At 31.9% G+C, this 24,509-nt stretch overlaps 2 protein-coding genes and 1 long non-coding RNA gene across 3 annotated transcripts in view; 2 read left to right on the top strand and 1 right to left on the bottom strand.

The window, feature by feature from the left end:
- Positions 1-2,279: 2,279 nt before the first annotated feature.
- LOC137825916 (early nodulin-like protein 18) lies at positions 2,280-4,612 on the top strand. Its single transcript, XM_068631725.1, has 2 exons — positions 2,280-2,698; positions 3,906-4,612. The coding sequence occupies exons 1-2, from the start codon at positions 2,455-2,457 to the stop codon at positions 4,397-4,399; spliced, it is 738 nt and encodes a 245-aa protein (XP_068487826.1). The 5' UTR covers positions 2,280-2,454; the 3' UTR covers positions 4,400-4,612.
- A 2,732-nt stretch (positions 4,613-7,344) lies between these two features.
- On the bottom strand, positions 7,345-8,697 carry LOC137826913 (uncharacterized). Its single transcript, XR_011083621.1, has 2 exons — positions 8,382-8,697; positions 7,345-8,273 (listed from the first exon to the last, which is right to left on the bottom strand). It is a non-coding gene; the product is annotated as an uncharacterized lncRNA (long non-coding RNA).
- A 3,321-nt stretch (positions 8,698-12,018) lies between these two features.
- The window catches only part of LOC137823480 (uncharacterized), a 31,528-nt gene continuing 19,037 nt past the window's right edge, over positions 12,019-24,509 (top strand). The window contains exons 1-13 of the mRNA XM_068628642.1: positions 12,019-12,326; positions 13,036-13,203; positions 13,438-13,527; positions 14,033-14,169; positions 14,560-14,650; positions 15,270-15,352; positions 15,483-15,589; positions 16,716-16,868; positions 17,974-18,038; positions 18,689-18,776; positions 18,862-18,940; positions 22,266-22,374; positions 24,129-24,188. Coding sequence (XP_068484743.1) covers positions 12,141-12,326; positions 13,036-13,203; positions 13,438-13,527; positions 14,033-14,169; positions 14,560-14,650; positions 15,270-15,352; positions 15,483-15,589; positions 16,716-16,868; positions 17,974-18,038; positions 18,689-18,776; positions 18,862-18,940; positions 22,266-22,374; positions 24,129-24,188 — 1,416 coding nt within the window. The 5' untranslated portion in view covers positions 12,019-12,140. The remainder of the gene's footprint in view (positions 12,327-13,035; positions 13,204-13,437; positions 13,528-14,032; positions 14,170-14,559; positions 14,651-15,269; positions 15,353-15,482; positions 15,590-16,715; positions 16,869-17,973; positions 18,039-18,688; positions 18,777-18,861; positions 18,941-22,265; positions 22,375-24,128; positions 24,189-24,509) is intronic.

Here is a 24,509-nt window from a genome sequence, read left to right as displayed (position 1 = left end):
ATAACAATTGCACATCAATGTGCAGAAATCGTGATTGAGACAAAAGATTTTAATTAAGATTGAATGAAGCGCATAATAGATTTGTATAACTAAAGTTGTGTATGGTAAGTAAAATTTAAGTGTAATGTTGTAAATTGAAGTCGTGTTCGAGACTAATGATATATCAAAGTACACTTAAGTTGTACTTATCATGCACAACTTCAATTGTACTATTTTTTTTATATTTTTTTAGGTATTTTTTTAAATGATAGAATAAATTAAGGAAAATTGAGTTGTGTTATTTTGATTGAAAAAATGTATAAAAATTAATAATGGTTATAAAATTCTAAATCTCATTCACTACAACCTAAATTAATTTATTGATGTCTTATTCAATTTTAATTAAAATCACGTGATTGTTATTAACAATGAAGTTGTGTGTTGTCTGCATGATATTTTTGAAATTCTTTTCTGATCATTAGAAGTCGTTAGCTCAAAAAATATTTTTGTTCAATTATTTTGTACATATGCAATACGACTTGTCCAATGAAAAAAAAAATCCATTATAAAAATAACAAATGTAATTACATAATTTTGAAAGAAAAAAAACACCGTTTCGAAAAATACTCAAGAGGGTATTAGTATATAAAAACTAAGGATATGAGATTTTTTTTTCTTTTGTGATATCCAATCTTCACATCATATTATACGTGTGAAATAGTTTTTATACATTTAATTACGTAATTATGAAGTTTAGACACTTCTCTTAAATAGCGTGTCAATGTCAGATACTCGTATCGGACATCGACACTCGTATTATATTTGTAGGACACGTATCCGTGAAGTGTCAAATTCAAACAATATTTGTTGAATTTTTAACAATTATAGTATGATTTTAACACAATTTTAAAAAAGAAAAATACATTAATTGTATACATTTTTATTATGATTATAAAAATAAGAAACAAATCTTTTTGAACCAGTCATGAAAACCATCTTTCTGTTCCAAAAACAAACTTATAACATACTTATGCACATAAATATTTATTTTCAATTTATATAATTTATAATTATATAATATATATATTTGTATTCCCGTATCTTACATTTTAGATATTATACGTATCTCCGTATTCGTGTCCGTTTTTAAGTATTCGTATCAATATGAGTGTTACATAGTTACCTACTTAAAAAAATAATGTGCTTTTTACACAGCACATGTTCTTTTCTTTTTGCTGGGTTGTGAAAACCAATTTAACTCTCTAGTCAAATAATAACCCAAAAAAATGACATCACACTAGGGTTTGGATATCACTTTCAGAACCAACTAATATGTACTTGCTAAATGCCGAAGGTCAAACTGAAGTAGTTAGCACCGTTTTATTGCTATACTCAAATAATTGAGTAAACTTCATACACTGCACTAAAGAACAAAGGGTACACCCAATGGAGTGGTTAAGGCATTTTTATACATAAAAGGATATGAATTCATAATAATCACCCACTACTATATATTTCATTAGAGATTTCTCACAAGATTCATAACTTATAAAATTTCATCTATCATTGTCTATGTACTTCAAATGTCTTAACTAAAATAGCAAAGGACCATAAAGAGAATAGAAAGGTGAATGCAACAATGAAGTGATTAATAAGAAAACAATAGAATATTAATTGTAGTTTGTTTTGAATGTTTTTATATTCAAAGATTATTTGTTTCTCTGCCAACTCTTAAAATTAATTATAAATGGGTTAACTAATTAAAATAGAATTGTGTTAGGAAGAAGATAAGATATGAACGATGAGGAGTTGCAGTAAGTAGGGTTTCCCTTTATTCCTTGGTATTCTAAAAACACTATAAAATCCATGTTTAAAAGGAAGGAGACACACGTAACCAAGATGTTTCACCCACCCACCGTCTTCGCTCATTCCACGTGTCAACCATCACATGGCTATGTTTCTTAGGAATATCTTATGCAACTGGGTCATGATGATGAAACTAAAACTACCATCGCACTTTCCCCTCTGGATGGGATCCTCTTTGACTTGGAGTTGGAATCAAAATAAGTTTAATTATATTGTATATGTTTAATTAATCACAAATCATGTTTGAAATTATTCTTAAAATAATTATTATAAAATAACGAAACTTATTATATATACTTAAACTATGCTATTTTTTTTTTATCACAAATCAATCTTATGATTATTCATGGTGAAAATATTAAATTGAATTAATTCATATATTTAAAATAATAGTTTGTGACGTTAAAGCAGATAATGTAACTGAAAAAGAAAGTGTAAAGAAAAGAAATAAACTTGTCTGACAGAAATTATTGGTAACAACATGCAGCAGTGACTATTTTAGTAATTAAGCAGAAAGGGAGAGGTTCATAGTGAGTCCATAGCTGGCAGCACAAGAATCCCACATTCCCTTTCTCTCAAGCCACCCAGTAATAAAAAGCCAGTTTTTCTATGCTTCCAACACCTTCACAGACCCCAAGAAGAATGAAACAGGGAAGAGGAAGAAGCTCTTTTCATCCTATGTCATCAATTCTCTCTTCTCTTCTCCTTTTCTTCTGCCTCTCAGGATCTGCTCATGCTTACAAGAATTACACAGTGGGAGACTCTTTAGGCTGGTTTGACAACACTGAGAACTCCAATGTCAATTACCAGAAGTGGGCTGACACTAAAGAATTTACCTTAGGAGATTTTCTCAGTAACTCTCTCACTCACACTGTTTCATCTTCTTTTTCTGCTTGCAACATGTTTTCTTCTTCTATTTCACAAAAGTGGTTCATGATATTATATATGTGTGTATGTTCTGATTTTGATTTCAATTCTTTTACCTGATCTCTGAATTTTGACTAACATCCTTTACTACCATGATATCTAATCAGATTTACTGTGATTTCGGAATATGCTGTATAGTTATCTTATTATATATCTCTGAGTGGCACAGAAATTAGATTGACTTCAATTATTGTGTGTTTCCTCCGCAGCATATCAGCTGGTTTTGGGGTACGTTGTGGCATATATTAATATATTAATGTTAGTAAATTTAGAAAAGTTATAGGGTTTAATTGGAAGCACTTTTGGTGGTAGTTTTATGGAGTCTGTCAGGATCCACAACCGTTAGTCACAAATCAAGTATTCATTCACTCTTCAATTTGCCAAAATAGTAAACCAATATTACTGTCAGTTACCATTTGTCTGTTTTGAGGTAAAAATGGGAAAAAAGGAAAATCTGATACCCAAAATGACTAGTTGACAATCACTTTTTCTTATTCTTTTCTTTTGGTACAAACATTCTCTTCTGATACTCTTATTGAGTGGCCACTCTTACTTGATTAATTTTTCTTTAGTGTAAACATTTAACACTGATATTCTGAGAGGAAAGAGACTTGCTTTTAAGCTAATAGTCAAATTAAGGCTAACCACTACACTTGTAATTGGCTATGATTGAGCTATCATTCAAAAGAGCCATACGTTTTTATAAAACATATATAGAATTGTGGCAAACACAGAATAAGCCATTTCCACAGCAATCAGTTGGTCTGAAAAGTAGGTCGTGCTTTGAACAACAGACCATGCCAACTTTTTTACAGTTGCCGACAATTGAATTTTCAATTCATAGCCTACTGAATTCTTTGAACATGGAGGTGTTGGCAGTTTGGTATGAATATTTATGATAGCCTAATCTCACCTCACAATAACATGCATTGAAATTAGGTTGGACTTTTCTTGCAAACAATGCACTCATGTGAAGAGTTTTACATTCTTAATCAATCAAAAAGTTATGTTAAATATGATAAAGGTTGACAAAATTATCATATTTCTGAATGATTACCATTGCAAAAAACACTTTATTCTATCCTTACCTAACTGCTAAACACTTTTTTGACTTGTGGGTGTTGTTCTTGCAGTTTTCAACACAGACACCAACCACTCTGTGGTTCAGACATACAACTTTACAACATACAAAGAATGTGATTACGATGATGCACAAGACAAAGACACAACCCAGTGGTCAGCATCTGATCCATCCAACACCCAAACACATCCTGTGACAGTGGCAATTCCTTTGATGAAGGAGGGCCCAACGTACTTTTTCTCTGGTGATTATGATGGTGATCAGTGCAGGAGTGGACAACACTTCAAGATAAATGTGACCTATGGAGAAGGGTTGCCCAAAAGTCTCAAAAGCCCAGAAGAAGATGCCCCATCTCCTGCTGGTGGTGTTGCTGGAGATGATGATTCAGCACCAGACACCATTGTCCCTTCCAACTTCAACCACCCCAAAGAAGAAGAAGATGATGATGACAAAGCTAGTGACAAACAAAACTCTACTTCTCTCTCAGTCTCACTGTCTGCACAACTTCACATTGTCCTATTAGGGACACTACTTTTCTTCTTTTGATGAGTCAATATTTTTTTTATACTGATATTTTTTAATTATAGGTATATGTTATTATTTTATCTTTTTTTATTCATTGGGTGAGTGAAATAATAGGGTTTGCCAGGTAGGATATACCATATATTATTTGTAAACTAAAATAATGTTACAATTACTTACATTGCTATATATGAATTGCCATGTAGATCATATATATACATTGGTTGTGTTACTTAATTATTATGTCAGGTTTATGATTACTACTAAAAAACTGTTCTAAGTAAATATCTATAACTATTTATTAAAAATATGGAGCTTTCTTATACAATTTGTGTGTTTTAATTTATTTTTATAATTACATTATTTAAACTACTTATTACTCATTGCTACTATTTAGTATATATTATTATTTTTAAAATGTAAATAGACACTAGGTTTTCCTTTTTCCTTAATAACTAATGGTATGGGGGCTTACTTGAATACTTATATTGTTAAATATATTAATTTTCTAGTTCCGTTTTTTGGTTTTAATTTTTGATTAATAGTTTAAAAGTTCACTAAAGTTAATCTGTTATTTTTATCTACTTTTAAATATTATATACACAATTTATGCATTTTTCTTGTTTATTTAAGTTGATATTACAGTTTGAGTTATATGAATGGAGCATTGACAATGCAGATTAAAAATTGATGGTTTTATGATTTTCACTCTCGTGCATAAGTTTATTCTAATGTATGATATTTTATTTTCAGAAATCATATTTTCGTAAATATTATTTGGAGGAATTTAAAAAATGTGTTTTAAATTTTATTTTTAATTTAAAACTATTAAAATAAAACAATATTTAAAATTTAAAAATGATTTGCATTACGGAATACAACTTTTCCGTAAGAATAAAAATGAAGTGAATGTTTCTTCCTGCACCTAACAGCCTGAATGGTTGAGACAAACATTTTTTTTATTAATTTTATTTTTTCTGATAAAAAAATAAGTGAATAATATTATAATTATTTTATCAAAACAAACTAAACTACGTGTCCCGGTAAACATGAAATTGTTAGATTTATAAGGTAATATTTCTAAAATAATTTTTTAAGGGTTAAATTCATAATGTAAAAAAATTACATATCTTAAGTTAATCCTTTTTCAGTTCACCGGAAATATATATATATATATATATATATATATAATCTAATTATTAAAAAAAATGCAAGGTTATAGTAACAATAGTAAACACTAATGCAGATTTTTCTTTTCACATTATGCTAAATTTTTTTTTCATAAAAATATTATGTCTACGAAAATTGTTATGAAAAAAATGTGGTGGCAAATTGTGCAGAAAAAAACACTTTTTATTATATGACTTCTTTCAATTTTACTTTGTAAACCTCTTCGTTCTATCTTTTATTGTATTTTTTTAATATCAATAAAATACTTATAGACTTCAATATCATATCAACCAACATGAAATTTCTTATTAGATATTAATTGTTCAACAATATGGATAACCTATATATATATTGTTCCTACTAGGGAGATGGACCTAGAGAACTGTTGAAGTCTTTTTCTTCTTCTTTCGATCTGGCAGATGACTGGGTGATGAACTGTGATTCTTCTCGTCCTCCTGCTTATCCTTCGATACTCGGCACTCGGTCTTCGGGCAAATCACCGGATGGTGGGGTACCTGCGAAGGCACTCCGACGCTCAAGTCAGTAAAGCGGGTGGTCAGCTCTCAGGTAGGTGAACAGTAATAAATGACATACCTTGCTCCTTGGGATGCACGCTATTTATATTATTGTAATGGACCTACCTTGTTGGGCCCGTTTATCGAGGTGGATACCGCTTAGGGTTGCATTACCTAATTCTTGATGATGGATTAGCTTCACTGATCTCGGTTTGAGCGTTAGTTGTAATAGGGTTCGACCGCCGGTCAAGTTCCCGTGGTATGGGTCGGCCATCGACCAAATCCTTGTGGTCTTTGTCGCCTCGGCCAAGTTTTCTGAGGTCTCGGCCAAGTGGGTCGTCGACCTCGTCATCCGGCCAAACTTCTTAAGTCTCAACCAGGTTCCCCTGGTCTCGGCCAAGTAGACTCGACCTCGGGCATCCAGGTGGGACTCGACCTCGCCCATACCGGTACATATATATATATATATATATATATATATATATATATATATATATATATATATATATATATATATATATATATAAAGTCGTGATTATTATTTTCACAAACTAACTCACAATCCACCACTTACCATTATTCATCCTATATAGTATACAAAATAATTATATTTTCTAATTTTACTATTATTTACTCTAAATCCTTCTTCTATCTTCTATACTTATATTCTTTTTCCACAATGTTATAACGTATTTCTTTCTTATTCTTATTTATTATTTTATATATCAAATTCCAATATTCACTACAAGAAAAAATGGTTTTAGCAAGGGTTTATTTTTACATTACTAAGGGTTAAAACCTTCGTTAAGTCATTTATCCAAGGTTGCAGTTTCCTCCGCTAAACCATCCCTGGGGAATGTGTTACCCGGGAATTTTTTAAACTCCAGGAAAAGTCTTTCAAACCTTCCTTAAATATCGTGGGTTTAAAAACCTCCGTAAAATACCATGGGTTTTAGAACCCTCATAAAATATCTCGGGTTTCAAAACCTCCATAAAATAATATAGGTTTCGAAACTTCCGTAAAATACCACAGGTTTCAAACATAAAATACCATAGGTTTTTGAAACCTTTGTAAAATACTGTGACTTTCAAAACACCCATAAAATACTATAGGTTTTGGAACTAAGAACATTTTCTTTTTTACTCATTTATCATTTAAGCATTCATGTGCTTTTTCAACCACAATTATTGACATCTATTGTATTTATTTATATGTAAAGTACCTTTTCAATAAACAAAACAAATAAATGGATATAATATGCATCAATTAAAAAGTTATGCATATATAACTAAATTTAATAATTTATATAAAAGTATATCAAGTATACACGCTGAAATTGAAACTCAAACACAAAATATGAGTTAAAAGAACTAGGAAAAAAGCAATACAAGAATAATATCTATATGAAGTACTACAAATGAAAACCTATCATATTGTTTACAAAATACAAAATAGGAAAAATCATTTCTACATTATACTATATTCTTCAACTATGCTTCCTCTTGATGTCCAGAGAAACCTACAATATAAGCATGTATCATAATTAAAAATGTATAATCTGAAAAATAAAACAATTTCTTTATAATTGGAAATTTATTTATTTATCATAATTAACTAACAATTTATAATATAACAAATTTCAAATGAAAGCTAAGTAGATTTTCTTTTGTTCTGCAACACATTAACTATTTACCATGGCCAAAAACATCCTTAGCTTTTCTTTATAGCATTATCATATATGAATATTATATTAAATATTTAAAGTAGGTAAAAGTACTATGGAGATATAAAAAAATTCTTAAAAGGTAGCTATTAAACAAAAATATATAAAAATGTCAATCATAGTCAGTTACCAATTGCGCAGAAGAGAAGTAGAAAAGAAAAGATGAATTTGCATACATAAAATAGATTACTTTAATTCTCTTAAAGCAAACATTTGACAGATTATGTATTTTTTAAAACCTTAAATAGGTAATTTATTTTAACAGTGAGCAAAATTATAATTGAAAAAAATTACGGAGAAACAGAGATCTGACACGATATAAAAAACACATAGCAATTGAAGAATCTAAGTCGAAACACATCGTTCAGTGCTGTAAGAGAAAGAAATCAAATTGGAGAGAGAGAAAAGGTAGAGAAGAACTCATCGATTGAAGGGAGAACGAGAAGAAGAAGCCTGTGAGGAAATGGTACCAATGAATAGAATCGATACCTATCAACAAAATCATAATCAAACTCTTGATTAAGCTATACATATACAAAATTAATTAACATTAAACTCATAGAAACAGAAGAAGAAGAAGAAGAAACTAATTATTACCTTTGTTCGACCTTCTTCAAATTAGGGTTCCAAGATCGTCAAATAAATAACAGATATCACATCACTAATCGCGGAACATACTTGCGTTTTGTAGACAAGCGGTTCTGTGGTGGAGCGAAGATTGAAGCAAGTTCCATGGTGGAGTAGCAGAACCATGTTTCGTGCTGGAATAGTAGAAGCACGTTTCGTGTTGAAGCAGTAGAAGCAAAGGTCCAGTGGTGTGCGATGGGAGTGAGGTGCGAGTTGGACAAAAATGAGAGTGAAGAAAAGAGAAGATGGAAATGAAAGGTGGGTTTAGGTCTACCGGAAGTGAAGAGGAAAGGAAAAAAAAAAGAAAAAAAAAAGAATTTGAAATAAAATTAGAATAGTTTACCAAGGTTTTAAAATAAACCTCTACCATTTAGCATAGGTTTTCAAATTAACCTCTGCTATTTACCAAAGGTTTTAAAATAAACTCTGCCATTTACCAGAGGTTTTCAAATAAACCTCTGCCATTTAGGGGAGGTTTTCAATAAACCTCTACTATTTCTACTATTTGTTTTCGAATAAATCTCGTTAAATAGATCTTTGATATTTAATGGAGTTTAAAAAAGTTTTTCTTAATTAAATTTATTTTGAAAGTTATATTAAACATTGATAAATAAATTTCTTTTAATATAATATTTCTCTATAAACATATTAAAAATATAATTAATAGTATTTTTAGTTTATGATAGTTTTTAATAAAAAAATTACATAAAATAAACAAAAAAATTTAATAATTTTTTATTAAATAAATATTTCAGATTAATTGTAAAAAACGTTAACATATTTAAATTTACACTTTCAAAACGATTTAGTTATCAAATATATTAAAATTATATTTTTAATTATTTGTTTATAAAAAAACTTTAATTACATTTATTTATTGAGATGTGAGAAAATTTAAAATATTTTATTGATTTTTTACCATAAACATGTCAAACTTAACAAAAATTTTAAAAAATCATTATTTTGATGAGGTTTTAGAATAATCCTTTGAAACTTATCGAAAGTTAAAAAAATCTACACTATTTTGTATAGGTTTTAAAATAAACCTTTGAAAATTAACTAAAATTAAAAAAAAGTTCTGCTATTTTGTAGAGGTTTTAAAATAAATATTTGGAAATTAACTAAGGTTAAAAAAGACTCCGTTATTTTACGGAGATTTTAAAATAAACCTTTAAAAATTAATGAATGTTAAAAAAACCTTCGTTATTTTGTCGAGATTTTAAAATAAACCTTTGAAAATTAACAAAGGTTATAAAAACTTTCATTATTTTACTGAGGTTTTAGAATAAACCTTTGAAAATTAACTAAGGTTAAAAAACCTCCCTTATTTTGTTGAGGTTTTAGAAAAAAACCTCCATTAATTAAATCAATTCATAGGGTTATATTAACCTCCATTAAAACTTTTTTTTTTTAGTAATTAAAATTAAAAAGCTAAATATAAAAAAATTCTTTGGACCCATCTCAAGAAGTCACCATCACGTGCCAAAATCCTTAAAAATATATTACATCATAACTATATAATGACATTTTGAATCATGAAAACAATTCCAAGAAAACTATAATTTACATTATCTACCGTGAAAAATATCACTACAACCCTTTGTATTATTTTATTCATTGTTGAATAAAAAATAACTACATCCATATCATATACAAAAGTACGTCCATTCCATTTTAAACTTATTCTAATACTTATGTTCCATTACCATTGTATGAATTTTTGTTAACTTATCATAAAAGAATAAATTTGGGTGTTTCTTCTTACATCTTTACATTTTTTTAAAATACTAAAATTAGTTTTATCATTTTTATTGTACCAGTATGGGCGAGGCCGATACCCACCTGGCTGCCCGAGGCTGTGTCTACCTGGCCGAGACTAGGGGAACCTGGCGAAGACTTGAGAGATTTGGCCGAGATGACGAGGCCGATGACTCACTTGGCCAATACCTTAGAAGACTTGGTCGAGACGACCGAGACCATGGGAATTTGGCCGATGGCCGACCATACCAGGGAAACTGGCCCGACGGCTGACCCCTATTACCGTTAACGCTCAAACCAAGATCAGTGAAGTTAATCCATCATTAAGAATTAGGTAATACAACCCTAAGCGGTATCCACTTCGATATACGAGCCCAATAAGGTAGGCCCATTAGAATAATATAAATAGCATGCATCCCAATAAGTAAGGTATGTCATTTATTACTGTTCACCTACTGAAAGTTGAACATCCGCTTTACTGACTTGAGTGTCGGAGTGCCTTCACAGGTACCCCACTATCCGGTGTTCAACCGAGACCGAGTGCCGAAGGAGAAGCAGGAGGACGAGAGAAGAATCCTAGCTCATCACCCAACCAATTGACCGACCGAAGGAAGGAGAAGAAGACTTCAATAGTTCTCTAGGTCCCATCTCCCTAGTAGGAAAGAAGACTTCAATAGTTCTTTAGGTCCCATCTCCCTAGTAGGAACATTTATTTATAAAGACATCTTAATGGTTTTTATGATTACACTTATTTTGTTGGTTGATTGTTTGCAATGACAGATAATGATTTAAGTTGTGGAACAAAAATGGAGGTGTAATTGAGGTTTTGAAGTGTTGGTTAACTTTTAAAAGTAAAAAATGTATTTTTTTAAGATGATCTATGAAACTCAGACACTCCACTTAAATGATATGTCATTGTCGGACACATGTATCGGACACCGACACTCGTAAGACACGTATCAGTAAAATATCAAATTCAAAAATATTTCTTGAGTTTATGACAATTATAACACGGTTCTAACACAATTTTAAAAAATAAAAATACATTAATTTTTTAAAAACTCAAACTTATTGTATAAATTTTTATTATGATTATAAAAATAAAGAACAAATCCTTTTAACCAGTCATGAAAAATATTTTGTTTTGCTAAAATAAAATTTAAAAATACTTATATACTTAAATATTCATTGTCAAATTATATAATTCATAATTATATAATATATAAATCTATATTTCATATCCTACATTTTAAAAGATTATACTTATCATATTAGTGTTACATAAATATTAAATATAAAAGTCACATTGTAAACTGCCTCTCCATAGTCGTCACCATTTTGATATATACACTTAGTGTACAAAACTCACAAACAAAATCAACTCCTCCAACAACAAAAGCAACTAACACTCACCATCTCGAGAGATACTTATTTTGGAAGTTTGTTCATAAACTTTCAGAACGATTACTAATGAACTTCTGAATTTGATGTTCCGAAATTCATGATCCATGATATAAAAATTCCCCACTTATTACAATTTTAACTTTCCCGACAATATCCTTCCACGTTGCATATTCTAAAAGAAATTTTGAACAGAGTTCCTACCATTTGCAGCAAGTATTTACAAAACATTGAAAAACAATCATAAGGGTAACATAATCAGCATTGCACCTGTAATCCAGCACCAACATCTCACCAAAAAGTTCAACAATAGACAAGGCAAATACAACCCCAACATCAGATAAAACTGGGAAGGGCAATGTTGCCATTTCAAATCATGTGAAGGTGTACTTAGAAAAGGGATGGGTGCAGGAAGTAATAGGCAGAGAGAGACCATCTCGAACGAAGAGTCAAAGCAGTCGTAGAGCGCAAGTAGCCTCATTTCCCAATTCATATTTATTAACTTGCGCTGCGCACAAAGAAGAGTTTGAGTTTGTTGGTGAAGAAACGAATCGAAGAAAGAGGGAAAAAATGGCGCAATCATCATCGTCGTCTTCGTTGTCACCGAAGTCCGACGCGGAGGTAGAGGAAATGCTGGATCGAATGCTCACTCGTTTGGCTCTGTGCGACGATTCCAAGCTTGAACCGTTGCTTGTGAAGCTTCTCCCTCTCTGCATCTCCTCCCTCTCCTCGCAATCCCTCGCTGTTCGCAACAAGGTTCTCCACCGCCCAATTTCAATTCCGCTATTTCTGAATCAAACTATGAATGCGTAAATTGAAAATTGAAACATCTATTCTCTGTTGTCGGAATTGCTCTGAGTCTGCGGATAGAAACTTATTGCTGTTCAGTGAGAGTAGTTTTGCTTTAGGGTAGTAAGACTGTATTGCACTTTTAAGAATAAGGAACAGTTTACGTACATGTACCTCGCTGTTTGTAGCTTACCTTGGGTTTCCAAATAAAATCGCGAATGCGGAAATTGATTGTGTTTTGACTCTGCAAACGCTATCTTCTAGATGGAAATTGAAAATGTTTCTTCTCAGTTGTTGCTAGTTCTGAGTTAACCGATATACCGAGAATGATTTTTGCTTATAGTACGAGTGAAACTTACTTGTAAGGACAGCAAAGAGTTTGCCTACGTGAACATCGATTTTGCACGGTCTATTTTGTTCTCTTTTGATGTAAATTTATGAAGTATATTGTGTTTTGGCTATGCGAACATTATCGGCTAGATGAAATATCTCTTCTCTGCTGTATGAATCAGCAGAAGAAGCTATTGCTGTTTACTAAGAATACTTTTTGCTTTTGGCATAGTGAGATCACATTTTGCACTTTTTGCTTTGCACGGTGTATTTTGTCCTCTTTGATATAATTTCGTGAAGCGATTTGGTAAATGTTTTTACAATGGTTGACTTGTGTTTCTGACAGGTGCTTGAGATTTTAAGTCACGTGAACAAGAGAGTTAAGCTCCAGCCTCAAATTGGTTTACCTTTGTCTGACCTGTGGAAGTTGTATTCGGGTTCTAGTGCTGTCCCTATCATAAGGAATTTTTGCATTGTGTATATAGAGATGGCTTTTCAGCGTGTTAATGCAAAGGTCTCTTGTTCTTTATATCTTAGTGCCTGTTTGTTGTTATTATTTTGTGGATTTAATGTGATTTTTCATGCTGATAATTCCTTTTTTGACACCTTGTTGAATTTTCGGAAGTAAATAATGTTTCATTATTGGATAAATAGACAAATTGATTGGTTTGGAACTCTTAAATAATTTGTTTTGTGCTATTGAATGCTTACTGTGGAGACTATCTGATGCCCCACGCATTTCAAATAGGAAAAGGAAGATCTGGCTCCTGATCTCTTGGTGAACATCTCAAAACTTCCACTTCAACATCAGGAAATCATCCTTAGAATCATTGTTAAGGTATCAGCATGCACTATTGGACTTTTCTCAAATCTTAATGGTGATGGTTGTAGCTTGTAATTACAGTTGTGGAAGAGTTTTTCATTGATTTTTTTCAGCATTGTACACAGTATTTGAGTTGGTGTCATTATAACTATTCAGTGCATTGGGGGACCCTTTTCTCCTTATTCTATCTTGGAAATGCTTCAGTTTTTCAGATATGACTTTCTAAGAAATTGGAAGGGATATATAAGGAAAAATTGATGGAAATTCTAAGCTTGGGAATTCAAATAAAGGGATTTTTTGGTGGGAAGAAGAGTCCATTACTGCCATTAAGAGCACTTGGATTTCTTGGATCCATGGGCTTCTTTCCAGCATCCTTTTTTAAAAGAAACTTTCTTGGTGTATTTTCATTATTTATATATCTTAGTTGCTTTTTTTCTTTTCTTTTTTTTGCTATCTTAGTTGCTTTTTTATTTTTCTTTTTATTATCTTTGGACTACCAATGGATTTCTGCTTCTTTTAGGTAATTGGTGAATGCCACTCTGGTCAAATTGGTGAGGAAGTTGCTGCAAAGTATAATAAAGTGAACAACTCTCAGGATAGGGAGTTGTTTATTGAGTTTTGTCTTCATACAATATTGTACCAGCGGGTCTCTCAAAGGTATGGAACTGGCTTCTGCTAAAAGAAGCTAATGGTATTTAAATTTGTTCTGACATGAATTAATCTGTTTCCTTCTTATTTCAATTGAATGACAATTTGGTAGAGTATATAATGTGTGCCTCTTTTTATGTGCATTTTCCTTTACTGTTCATTGTAAATTGTATTCTAAAATGTCCTAAGTCAAGTCATCTGTTAGAATGTTAGTTGGTAATTGCTGTAACTGTCAGTAAGTTAGAAGTTAGTTGAACAAAGTAAAATAATGTATGCATAAGAATCAGAATACTCAGAATCTGAATCTAAGAATAGAAAAGTGAAAACTTAGTTTTATTTGCATAAAGATTGGCAGACTTTCTCTCTCTAGAACTCTTTTTAGATTTTGTTCTGTTGCAGTGGTGGACTCCCTCCTGGGCTTTCAGTAGTGCAAGTCAATCGTGTTACAGGGAAACAACAGTGGCAAAGTAATGAAATTTTACAAAGAAAGGTAAGATAATCATGCAATTGTTTTAATATTGTCTTGTGATGTGAAGGTCAAATAGCATATGTTGTTGATGTTGTTACTTAGTACTAAAAACTGATAACTCACTCAACTGCTATATATCATCATCCTTCACATTTATGCTCTTGCCAGAAGAAACGTAATTGAAGAATCCATCACTCAATATGATAAGATTATTTTTTAACCTTATAATTTGAAGATTGAGAGGAAATGTAGGAAGAGAAAGAAAATATTCAGAGAAAATTAGAGAGAATCAGAAATTATATTATTGTGTTGTTCTGACCATACTAATTATGTGATATTTATATACAAGTCATAATAGATGGTTGTAATACTAACAAGTGACAGCTGGAGCTAACTTTAATAATTGACATTCTGGGCTAGTAGAGCTGGCTTTATAACCAACCAACCATTAATTACTGCAACTGATAGCAACTAGATAATAACTATATTATTCTGACATATATTACCTCTTCAAATTTTCATTTAAATGCACTGGTTAACATAACATGTCAGTATGTTTGAACGCATACAAACATGTCCAATCTTGCATTTACTGAGAAAGCTACTGCAACATGTCTTATCTTGGTCTTTGTTGGTGCAGTTGGGTATTTTGAATGTCGTTCAAGTTATGGACCTTGCTCCTGAACTTGTTTATCCCTTATATGTTGCTGCCTCTGTAGATTGGTATGTTGTAGTTCCCATATTACTCAAATTTATTTATAGCACTTTCTTATAAATTTCTGACTTTATATCTTTTGGTGTTTCATTTGTGGATGATTACAATCACATCTGTTTTTTGATCAATTAACTCAAGTGAAGAGCCTGTTATTAAGAGAGGCGAGGAGCTTCTAAAGAAGAAGGCCTATGGTGCTAATTTAGATGATTTAAATCTGATCAACAGATTATTTTTGCTATTCAATGGTATGCTATTAAAGATTTTGTTAACATATTCTGAAATATGTTTTGGTCAATTATTTTTTCTTCAATTTGTTTATGATCAAATGCGAATATTTTTAAGTTTCCCCTGAATTTAAAATTTGATCCTGCGTGATCCATACATAAATTAAATATGTATGCTTGAGAGTATAATTGATTCTAATAAGGTTGTTCCTAATTTCCTATTATTTTTTACATTTCAATTAATTAATATCATGTGTCTTCTGGTAAACATTTTGTGCACATCCTTCATGTTTGAACTGTGTGCCCTGTCGGTGATCTTCAATGCTTTATTACTTTTTTTTATCAGCAATGGCTGCACCCATTTTTCATAATTAAGTGCAATTTAACACCGGATAAATGGCCTATCTATTGTTTATGCTCTTGCTTGAAGCTGTAATAAATATAAGACCTTAGTTGTCTGCCTAACAACTTATTCTATAAGTAGATTTGGTGGACCAGCCTGATTGGTTATTGTCCTGGGAACTGACCTGTAACTGGTCCAATCTCTGTTTAGATCGGGAAGGCATTTAACCTGGGGTGGTGTCATCAACCTGGCCTCTGAACTGGGTGAACCCAGTCCTTTGAGTTAGTTAGAACAACATCACAAGTATACCCAGACTATTTTTATTAAAAAAATAAATAAATTTGTAGTTAAAATAAAATTATCAATTAAATATGCAAGTTTTTTTGTATACTAACAAGTCTATCTGAAAATGTTAGAGAAAAAATTAGACAACAAGTAACTGCTTTTGTTCCATGCTATGAATTTTTTAAAACATTAATAGACTCAAGATTGTACTCCTACATTTGTTTTCTAATTTTTTAATTTACTCTAAAAATAGAAAACCTAAATGGTACAAGTATTGTGATTTTTGATCATATTAGTGGTTTTCTTCTTCCAGATCATAGCCTTTTGTGGTGTTTATATGACTTTGTTGGTAATACTAGACATTAATTGTTCGCCATTTGCTTTACTTTCATTTTCTATTTTCAGAGAGAACTCTTGTATCTTGAAAGTGAATTCAGTTTCTGCACTATTATATCTAAAACCAAATTTGGATTTTATATATTTCTTTTTGTTTGCTCTTATTATTGCTGTTGAATGTAGGTACTGTTGGAGTTGAAAATGGTGATTCAGAATCAAGAGTTAGTCCTGGGAGTCACGCTTTAAAGGCAAAATTAATGTCTATATTCTGCAGGTCTATTGCAGCAGCAAACAATTTCCCATCCACCTTGCAGTGCATTTTTGGTTGCATTTATGGTACTAGAATATCCTTTTATTTAATGATTTTGAGCTTATATTTGCTAATTAATGTTTTTTTGTTGTTTTCAAAACTTGTAGCTCTTTTGTTGCAAAGTTGATTGCTTAAGAATTGGCAAATGTAATTAAGATTTTATCATCCATGACACATGAACTATAGTAATGATACTTGTGCACTTCTATTGATAGCTTTATTGCTTCGTATATTGTTTGTATGTTTATTATACATATGAATATATTATCTTAGAGTTTGTCTGACTTTTCTTTGAGGTTGTTTGATTTTTTCTTCTATATTCTGTTACAAAAAGGGAGAGGATATAGAAAATGCAAATGGGCAAATCCTTAAGGATTGAAGTAAAAAAGTGTTGAAATAACATTTCTTTTGTGATAATATTTTTCTCTGATCAAACAATTTATCAATGATACCATGTAAACATGGATCATGCCAACAAAAGCCCCAATTTCTCGTATGTTGTTTGTATGATTATTGTACATATGAATATATTATCTTAGAATTTGTCTCACTTTTGAGGTTGTTTGATTTTTTTCTTCTTTACAAAAAAGGAGGGGATATAGAAAATGAAAATGGGCAAATCCTTAAGGATGGAAATAAAAAGTGTTGAAATATTATTTCTTTGGTGATAATATTTTTCTTTGATCAAACAATATATTCAATGATACCGTGTAAACATGGATCATGCCAACAATAGCCCCAATTTCTCTTATCTTCAAGTGTTATACCCTTAACTAAATCATGGACAGAATGCTAGTGGGGGAAAATGGAGTATAACTTTGTACTTAATTGTACACACTATACTCTTTCTTGGTAAATTTTAATAACAAATGGACATTTTTTTTAATTACAAATAAAGCTTCTTTCATATTAACGAAGTTTGTCCTCTTTTATATCATTTAAAAATTCCAACTTTCCTTTGTTTTAAACAGAGTTCTTTCATCATCAAAATAAGACAGACACACAAGAATGTGTGGCTCAATAATTGAGTTTTCTGTGCTGATTTTCGTTTGCTCTATCTTTTTTCTTCTGTTTTTGTCTTTTTGTTTTTTAATCTTTATCTTTAGTATTTAATATTCCCGAATTTAATAGGGAATGGTACAACATCAAGGTTGAAGCAATGGGGGATGGAATTTACTGTATGGGTATTTAAGCATGTAAGTGCAATGTTACTTGGCTTTTGGTTAATAAAAGTCTCTCTGCCTAATAAATGTTTAGAAAGTAGAAAGTATGGATGCAACATGGGACATGGATATGATATTGCACTAGCACAGGGATATGCCAAATTTCAAAACTATAGGATATGCTATGATTATAATAATGCAGAGTATAAACTTAATGCAAAATTAGCATTAAACAACCCAAGATGTTTTTATCAAGAAAGAGAATTGATGTTTTAAAAATGAGCATGCATAATTGCAAAAGTCATCGTAGATGTAATAAAATGCTACATTTATCTAGTTACCATGATGTTTTCATCTTTATTGGTATGAAAGTTTGAAAATAAAAGAAAAAAATTTGTAAAAATATTTTCTGACTACATATTAACATTAATACAATTTTGAAGCGTTTGTGTTTTTTTTTAAATGATTCAGTTGAATTCATTTTAAATGCCCTCCGAGACATTTTTTTAGAAATGGTTAAGTTGAAGCTCAAAATAAGCCATGAATCTGCAGTTTGAAATGAATTTTACTGTGTTGGTTGTATTTCTATATTTTGATTACCTTTTCGGAAAGTGGTTGTACTTCATTATAACTTTATTGTTCTTTTGTTTCCTCAGCATCTCTAATATCTGTAACTGGTGCAGGCAAAAATTGACCAGCTTAAGTTAATGGGTCCTGTTATTTTGAGTGGAATTATGAAGTCCCTTGACAATTATCCAAGTTCTGAAGCAGGTTTGCTTGAGACTTCAAAGTTCTTTTTAATGTTATTTGAATAACATTTATTTTGTTTTGAATTCAATTTTGAGTACCGACTCAGATGCCACTGCACGGGAGGTCAAAACTTATGCTTTTCAATCAATTGGATTGCTTGCACAGCGCATGCCTCACCTATTTAGGTTCCAACCTCTTTCTTGTGTTCATAATTTTTGCCATTTTATCATATTTACTATTCCTTTTCTATGGGTAGAGTAGAATGGTGGAGGACACTTTAAATATAGTAATGGACAATATATAATATATTTTTAGGAAGGTTAATCATGTAGACTGTAGCTCTCACTCATGCCTCCAGAAGAGATTGATGGTTGTGCCACTTAATCGTGTCCATGTAACATACTAAAATAAATCATGACAATAAGTTCAGCCCTTTGCCTGAACCTCTTCCTTCAAATAGTTTACTCTGATCTCATGGTATGAAGGTTGGTTAAATCCTGGGCCATGTTTTAAATCTGAATCAAGCATTCTCCTAATGCTTTGCTACTTACCACTTTAAAAGGCATTTCATTTTCATAGAAAAACTGTGGAACGTCTTTAAAAGCAGTTTCTCTATGATCCTTCTTAAATAATTGATTAATTGTGGCATATGAGCTAATTCCCATCTTCTTAAAAATATTTTTGAGTGCTGCCCATATCCTCCCTTTAAGTTCTCTTTCTTTTTCTGTTTGTGCATCATCATCCTCAACATCAAAGCTTGTGTTCATTAATCTCTGTTGCAGACCTTCAACAATTTCAAACATCTTTTTTTTTTCACTTCTTCAGTCAGTCACACTTTTGCAAGCACCTACTACATCCTTGAGTTCTAAGCCATGTGGTGCTTCAAGCGATAAACCCCTCCAGTTAAGACCTTTTCACAGTATTTGCTTTTGAAATTTCCTAGTATCACCATGAGCACTGACAGCTGTAGAATGAATTTGGCTGAAGGTGGATTAGAAGTTGTGTTGATGATGCAACAAAGTATAAATTATGAGGGGGTGGAAACGAAAATGGAGACCTGAGAACACAGAAAACAGAGGTAAAAGTGATGAGTGAAAACGGAGTGTTTGAGTCAAAAGAGATGAGTGAAACAGAGGGGTCGTGTGAGAGCAGAGAAGACTGGTAAAGCACACACCTGAGGTTGAGGGAGGTTCAAAATGTTTGCTGAGCAGAAAAATGTGTGTTGTCTGTGCTGTTTGCTTAGCACAGAAGAGAAGCTAATGCTCTTGAGCAGTTGAAGTCTTGAGGAGTCTAGGGAGAAGAACTTTTTGTGCAAAAATGACATCATCCATGGGTCGTTTAAGAAACTGTAGAACAAGCATGTCTTTTCATTTGATTAGGTTTTTTATAACCATTATTGGGCTTGAGTTTTGCTCAAAACCCATTTTTAATATATAAAGCCTGGATATTTTTATGTGCTGACAATTCTTGCATGATTCCACCACTTTTATGATCTATCTGCTGATCCCGTTGATTCTAATGTTTCATGATTTCACATGACATGGTTGTGGATGGCTAATTTGTGGAATCATGCGATTCCATGAGTTTGCTTGCAATATTGCCTTTCTTGGTTCTATGGATTAATGCTGTTATGAAGAACTGAAGACAATATCCATATTACTTTACAAAAGATGAGAAAAGCATCTAAAATTGAGAAAAATGAAAGCAATTTAAAGTGTAAGTGAAGAGGTTGGGTATTGTAGGGAAAGCTTTTCGGATGGAAAGAAAATGAAGAAAGAGAAAGCTTTGTAGAGAAAGTGAGTTGGAATTTGACGTAGAGTAAAAATGAGTGGGATATGAAAGCAACTTCTCACTGTTAGCTCATTGGATTTTTTATCAAAAGCGGGGATTAAATGCTTAAAGTTATGCATAATAGCAAGATAATAATGGCTTTGGGTGCTTTCGAGTGAAGTAATTCATCCAGTTGGTAACTTAGTTCCTCCATAATTTATTATTTCATTCTTTTAATATGTTTCAAAATCTAACTTATCATCAGATTTTTTTTTCTACAATTTATGTGATCCTTATTTACCTGACACCAATGTTGTCAAACTTGAGGGTCGTAGGAGGATTGAAAGGGAGATGAAAGATTGTAACTTGACTCGTAATAGCAATGAATATATAAATGATTATATTTACAGACTTTTGCATGCATTAAAAATAATAAAGACAAGAAAAATAACTCAATAAATCATAAATATTACAATCCAATTCATAACAAGTAAAAATAGGTTCATATATCGTAATACTTTCTCAGTATTTACACTTCACATTCTTTCTTTCCCATCACTTGAATCAGTCCTTGTTCCAATACCACTTCCTCTTCTAGCAACATAACTTGAACCACCTTTATTTGATGCCATTATTGTCCTACAAATTCCAAGCAGAACAAAACACTATCTAAATGATAGCAAGAAGAAAGGAAATATTAAGAAGAAAACTTACAGAACACAATAGAGTGGGAGAAGAAGGGAATGATCAACAACTATGATGGCACCACGGACGATGTTGATGCAAGAGTCAAAGATGGTGAAGTGAACCTTGTTGATGAGGAAGCAAGCGTTGGCAACTACAATGTGAGTGTTGTGCGCCCATGGTAATGGTAGTGCTGTCAATGATGAGTGCAGTCGAGTAGAGTTGTTTGGTTCTTATTTGTGATTGGGAACCCTCGAGAAAGGACCATTTTTTTTTTAAATTAGGTCATCATAAACCTGACTTAAAAAAGGCCAACTGCATGAGTTGTGTAACTAGAACCCCAGGCTGCACAGACGAATTGACATGGTGCACAATCTGCCAATTTCATTTTGGTAGCCCATGCGTGCAAGCTTGCTGCCGTCTCCCTTTCTTGCTGGATTATGAGTTTGTGAGTATAAAAAATTTGGCAACATTGGCTGGCACCAACTTAAAAAATATCTAAGTACCAAATGCTCAGGTCACCTGAGAGAGGCCTAAAAGGCATTACAAGGGAAAAAAGTTCAATGGCCATGGGTCAAGACCATATAGTTATAGGTATACTTGAGGCAATAGAGCACTCGGGCGGGTCAAGGAAAGGACTGCACGTCAGGGGAGTTCTCAGCTTAATATTACCTGTGCTATATCTTGGATGTGTGATATGGTGGGACTGTCTTTTGTTTGTGTGAGACACAATAGAATTACTAATTCTCATTGTTGTAGAGTTGTAGGCATCAAAAGGCTCTTTCTTCTTATGTGTGTATTACATTATGGGATAGAGTTTTCTTCTTTCTATCCTTTGGACTGGGATTGGATAGCTCTGCAGTTAATTCTTTCTTTATTAACCTTTTAAATTTGCACGGTTTTATGATGGTTTGCTATTGCTTTTTTTTTTTAAAATTTTTTTATGTATTTCTCTTTTTTAAGGTAACAAATAATTCTTTTCTAAAAAGAGAATTGCCTTGAGCTAGGTCATCTGTGATGTCTACTTAGTTACTAAGCTGCTCCCTGTTCTGCCAGGGAAAAGATTGATATGGCTGCTCGTCTTTTTCACGCCTTGAAAGATGAATCTCAGTCTCTTCGATTTGTTGTTCAAGAGGCAACTATATCTCTTGCTTCAGCATACAAAGTATGTATCTTTCTGCTATTTAGGTGAATCTATTTTTGTATGAATGTTCTTCTCAGTCACATAAATTGTATTACAGCTGATGTGAAAGTTAAACTAGTTTGTCAAGTATAGTCACACAGCTAATGCTTACCTCACTTGCATATATGATACAGGATGCATCATATTGTGGCTTGTCTCTTTAGAAATTTTGAAAAAATTATACAATTGAACAAATGCATTGCTTAGTGTACAATTGCTATTCGTACCTTCATAAGTCTATGCTATAAGAAAATTATTATAAGCCATTGGACGTCCAAAGTTGAGCCAAAGCTTAGCTGCCTTTATATTCAACATAATTAATCTCTTTTAGAGGAAAATATTCCATGATTCCTTTTGATCATTATATGTTAATTTAGAAATAATACAAGAGATTGGAGAGTTATGATGAACCAATGAACTTTTGTTTTAGGTAGGGGTGAACATGGATTATCAACCTGACTCGATCTGAATCTTAATAAGTTGGTTTGACCAAACTCGTTTGAATTTCAAAAGAAGAAACTGAACAAATCAAGTCGGGTAATAAGTTTATTTTTTGTTTGCAAACCAGAGCAATGACCCCCAACTTATTCAAGTACATATTTTATTCAGTATGAAACAGTAGTGAATGAGTGCTATCGTGTTTTGTTTCAGTTCTTAGCATGCCTAACACTGGAAGCAAACCTAGGTGTTTTCTTCTCTGACCATAATCAGCTCCAGACAATTGACAATGACCAAACCACACTTCAATTTCCAAAGCCACTGCACATAGTGCCCCTTACTCCCCAACAAATCCACTATCACCACCATTAATGTTGAGAATTAGAAGGTCAACAAGTTTGAAGGCTACATAGTTCAAAGACTTGATGGGGCTTCCATTTTCAGATTCAATGTGCCATTGTTAATTTCTTTTCTTTCATAGTTTCTTTCAATACCAGTTGTCAATTGATTCCATGATCCATCCATGGAAATTCCTTGACGCTGTTTATTAGAATACAATACAGATGCTGCTAATTTTTTTATCAATTTCCATTTTGTCTCTGTTCTGTGAATCTGTTTGATCCTCTCTCTCATTTCCCCATTTTTCTGATGATGGATAACCAAAGACCAAATTTGGCTTGACCCAATGTAACCGAGTTGAGTCAATTTGGGCTGTGACTGAAAAAGGCAACTAGCCAAACTGACTTGACTCAATCTTCGTAACTGTTCTGTATGGTTTGAGCCCAAACTGACCCATGTTCACCCTTATTTTTAGGTATTGTTTGCTTTTAGTTTTGATCTGAATGGTTTCCTTGTCCTTTATAACATTTTCGTTAGAATCTTTTTTACACAACTATAATTAAATAATGTTAACAACAATCATCTCAATTTACTGATATTTCTGTATTGTTTCTTGTACTAGTTCTTCAAGGATGTATGAAGCATATTACTTCGAAAAATTGTAACTTATTAAACTAGTAAAGCTATACAGTTAATTAATGGTTGCATTCGTGTGATTTTGTTGTACTGAATTCTTTTATTTCATAAAATTAGAGTAGAAACTCAATTTTCCTGGACTCTGTTTTATGGGCTATATTGTTGAACTTTTTTACCAACAAGACTTTAGGTTTTGGTATAAAAATATAATTGTGGACTCTTTTTTCAAACCTCTTATCATGCTCTTACTTTTGGACTTTTTTTGGTATATCTCTTATGCTCTTACTTTTTATTCGCTGTACTTTTTATCTCTTGTGTATCAGGGAGCCCCATTAGCTGTGTTACAAGATTTGGAGACACTTCTGCTAAAAAATTCTCAAGTGGTATGACAAAACATACTGACTTTTCCCCTTATCTAGGATGTTATATATATATATATATTATTTGTTTCTGTTATGTTGGAAATTACATGATAATAAACATACTCCACTTTACTAGCTGCCTAGGTTATTGTAACTTCGGGAATTGAGTAAGATTATTTTTATTGTAAATTGCTTTTATTATTTTCCTGTGTATTATTTTGCTCATATGTCCCTAGGCTGAGTGTGTTCCAACTTTCAATCCTGCAATTTTAGTCAAATATTCTCCTAAAATATTAAGTCCTTAAAATCTTGAGTTCCTTCTTCAAATATTAAGAAATTGGA

Source organism: Phaseolus vulgaris, chromosome 8 (genome assembly GCF_000499845.2).
Source record: "Phaseolus vulgaris cultivar G19833 chromosome 8, P. vulgaris v2.0, whole genome shotgun sequence".
In the NCBI taxonomy this organism is placed as follows: domain Eukaryota; kingdom Viridiplantae; phylum Streptophyta; class Magnoliopsida; order Fabales; family Fabaceae; genus Phaseolus; species Phaseolus vulgaris.
This window is presented reverse-complemented; position numbering and strand designations above follow the sequence as displayed.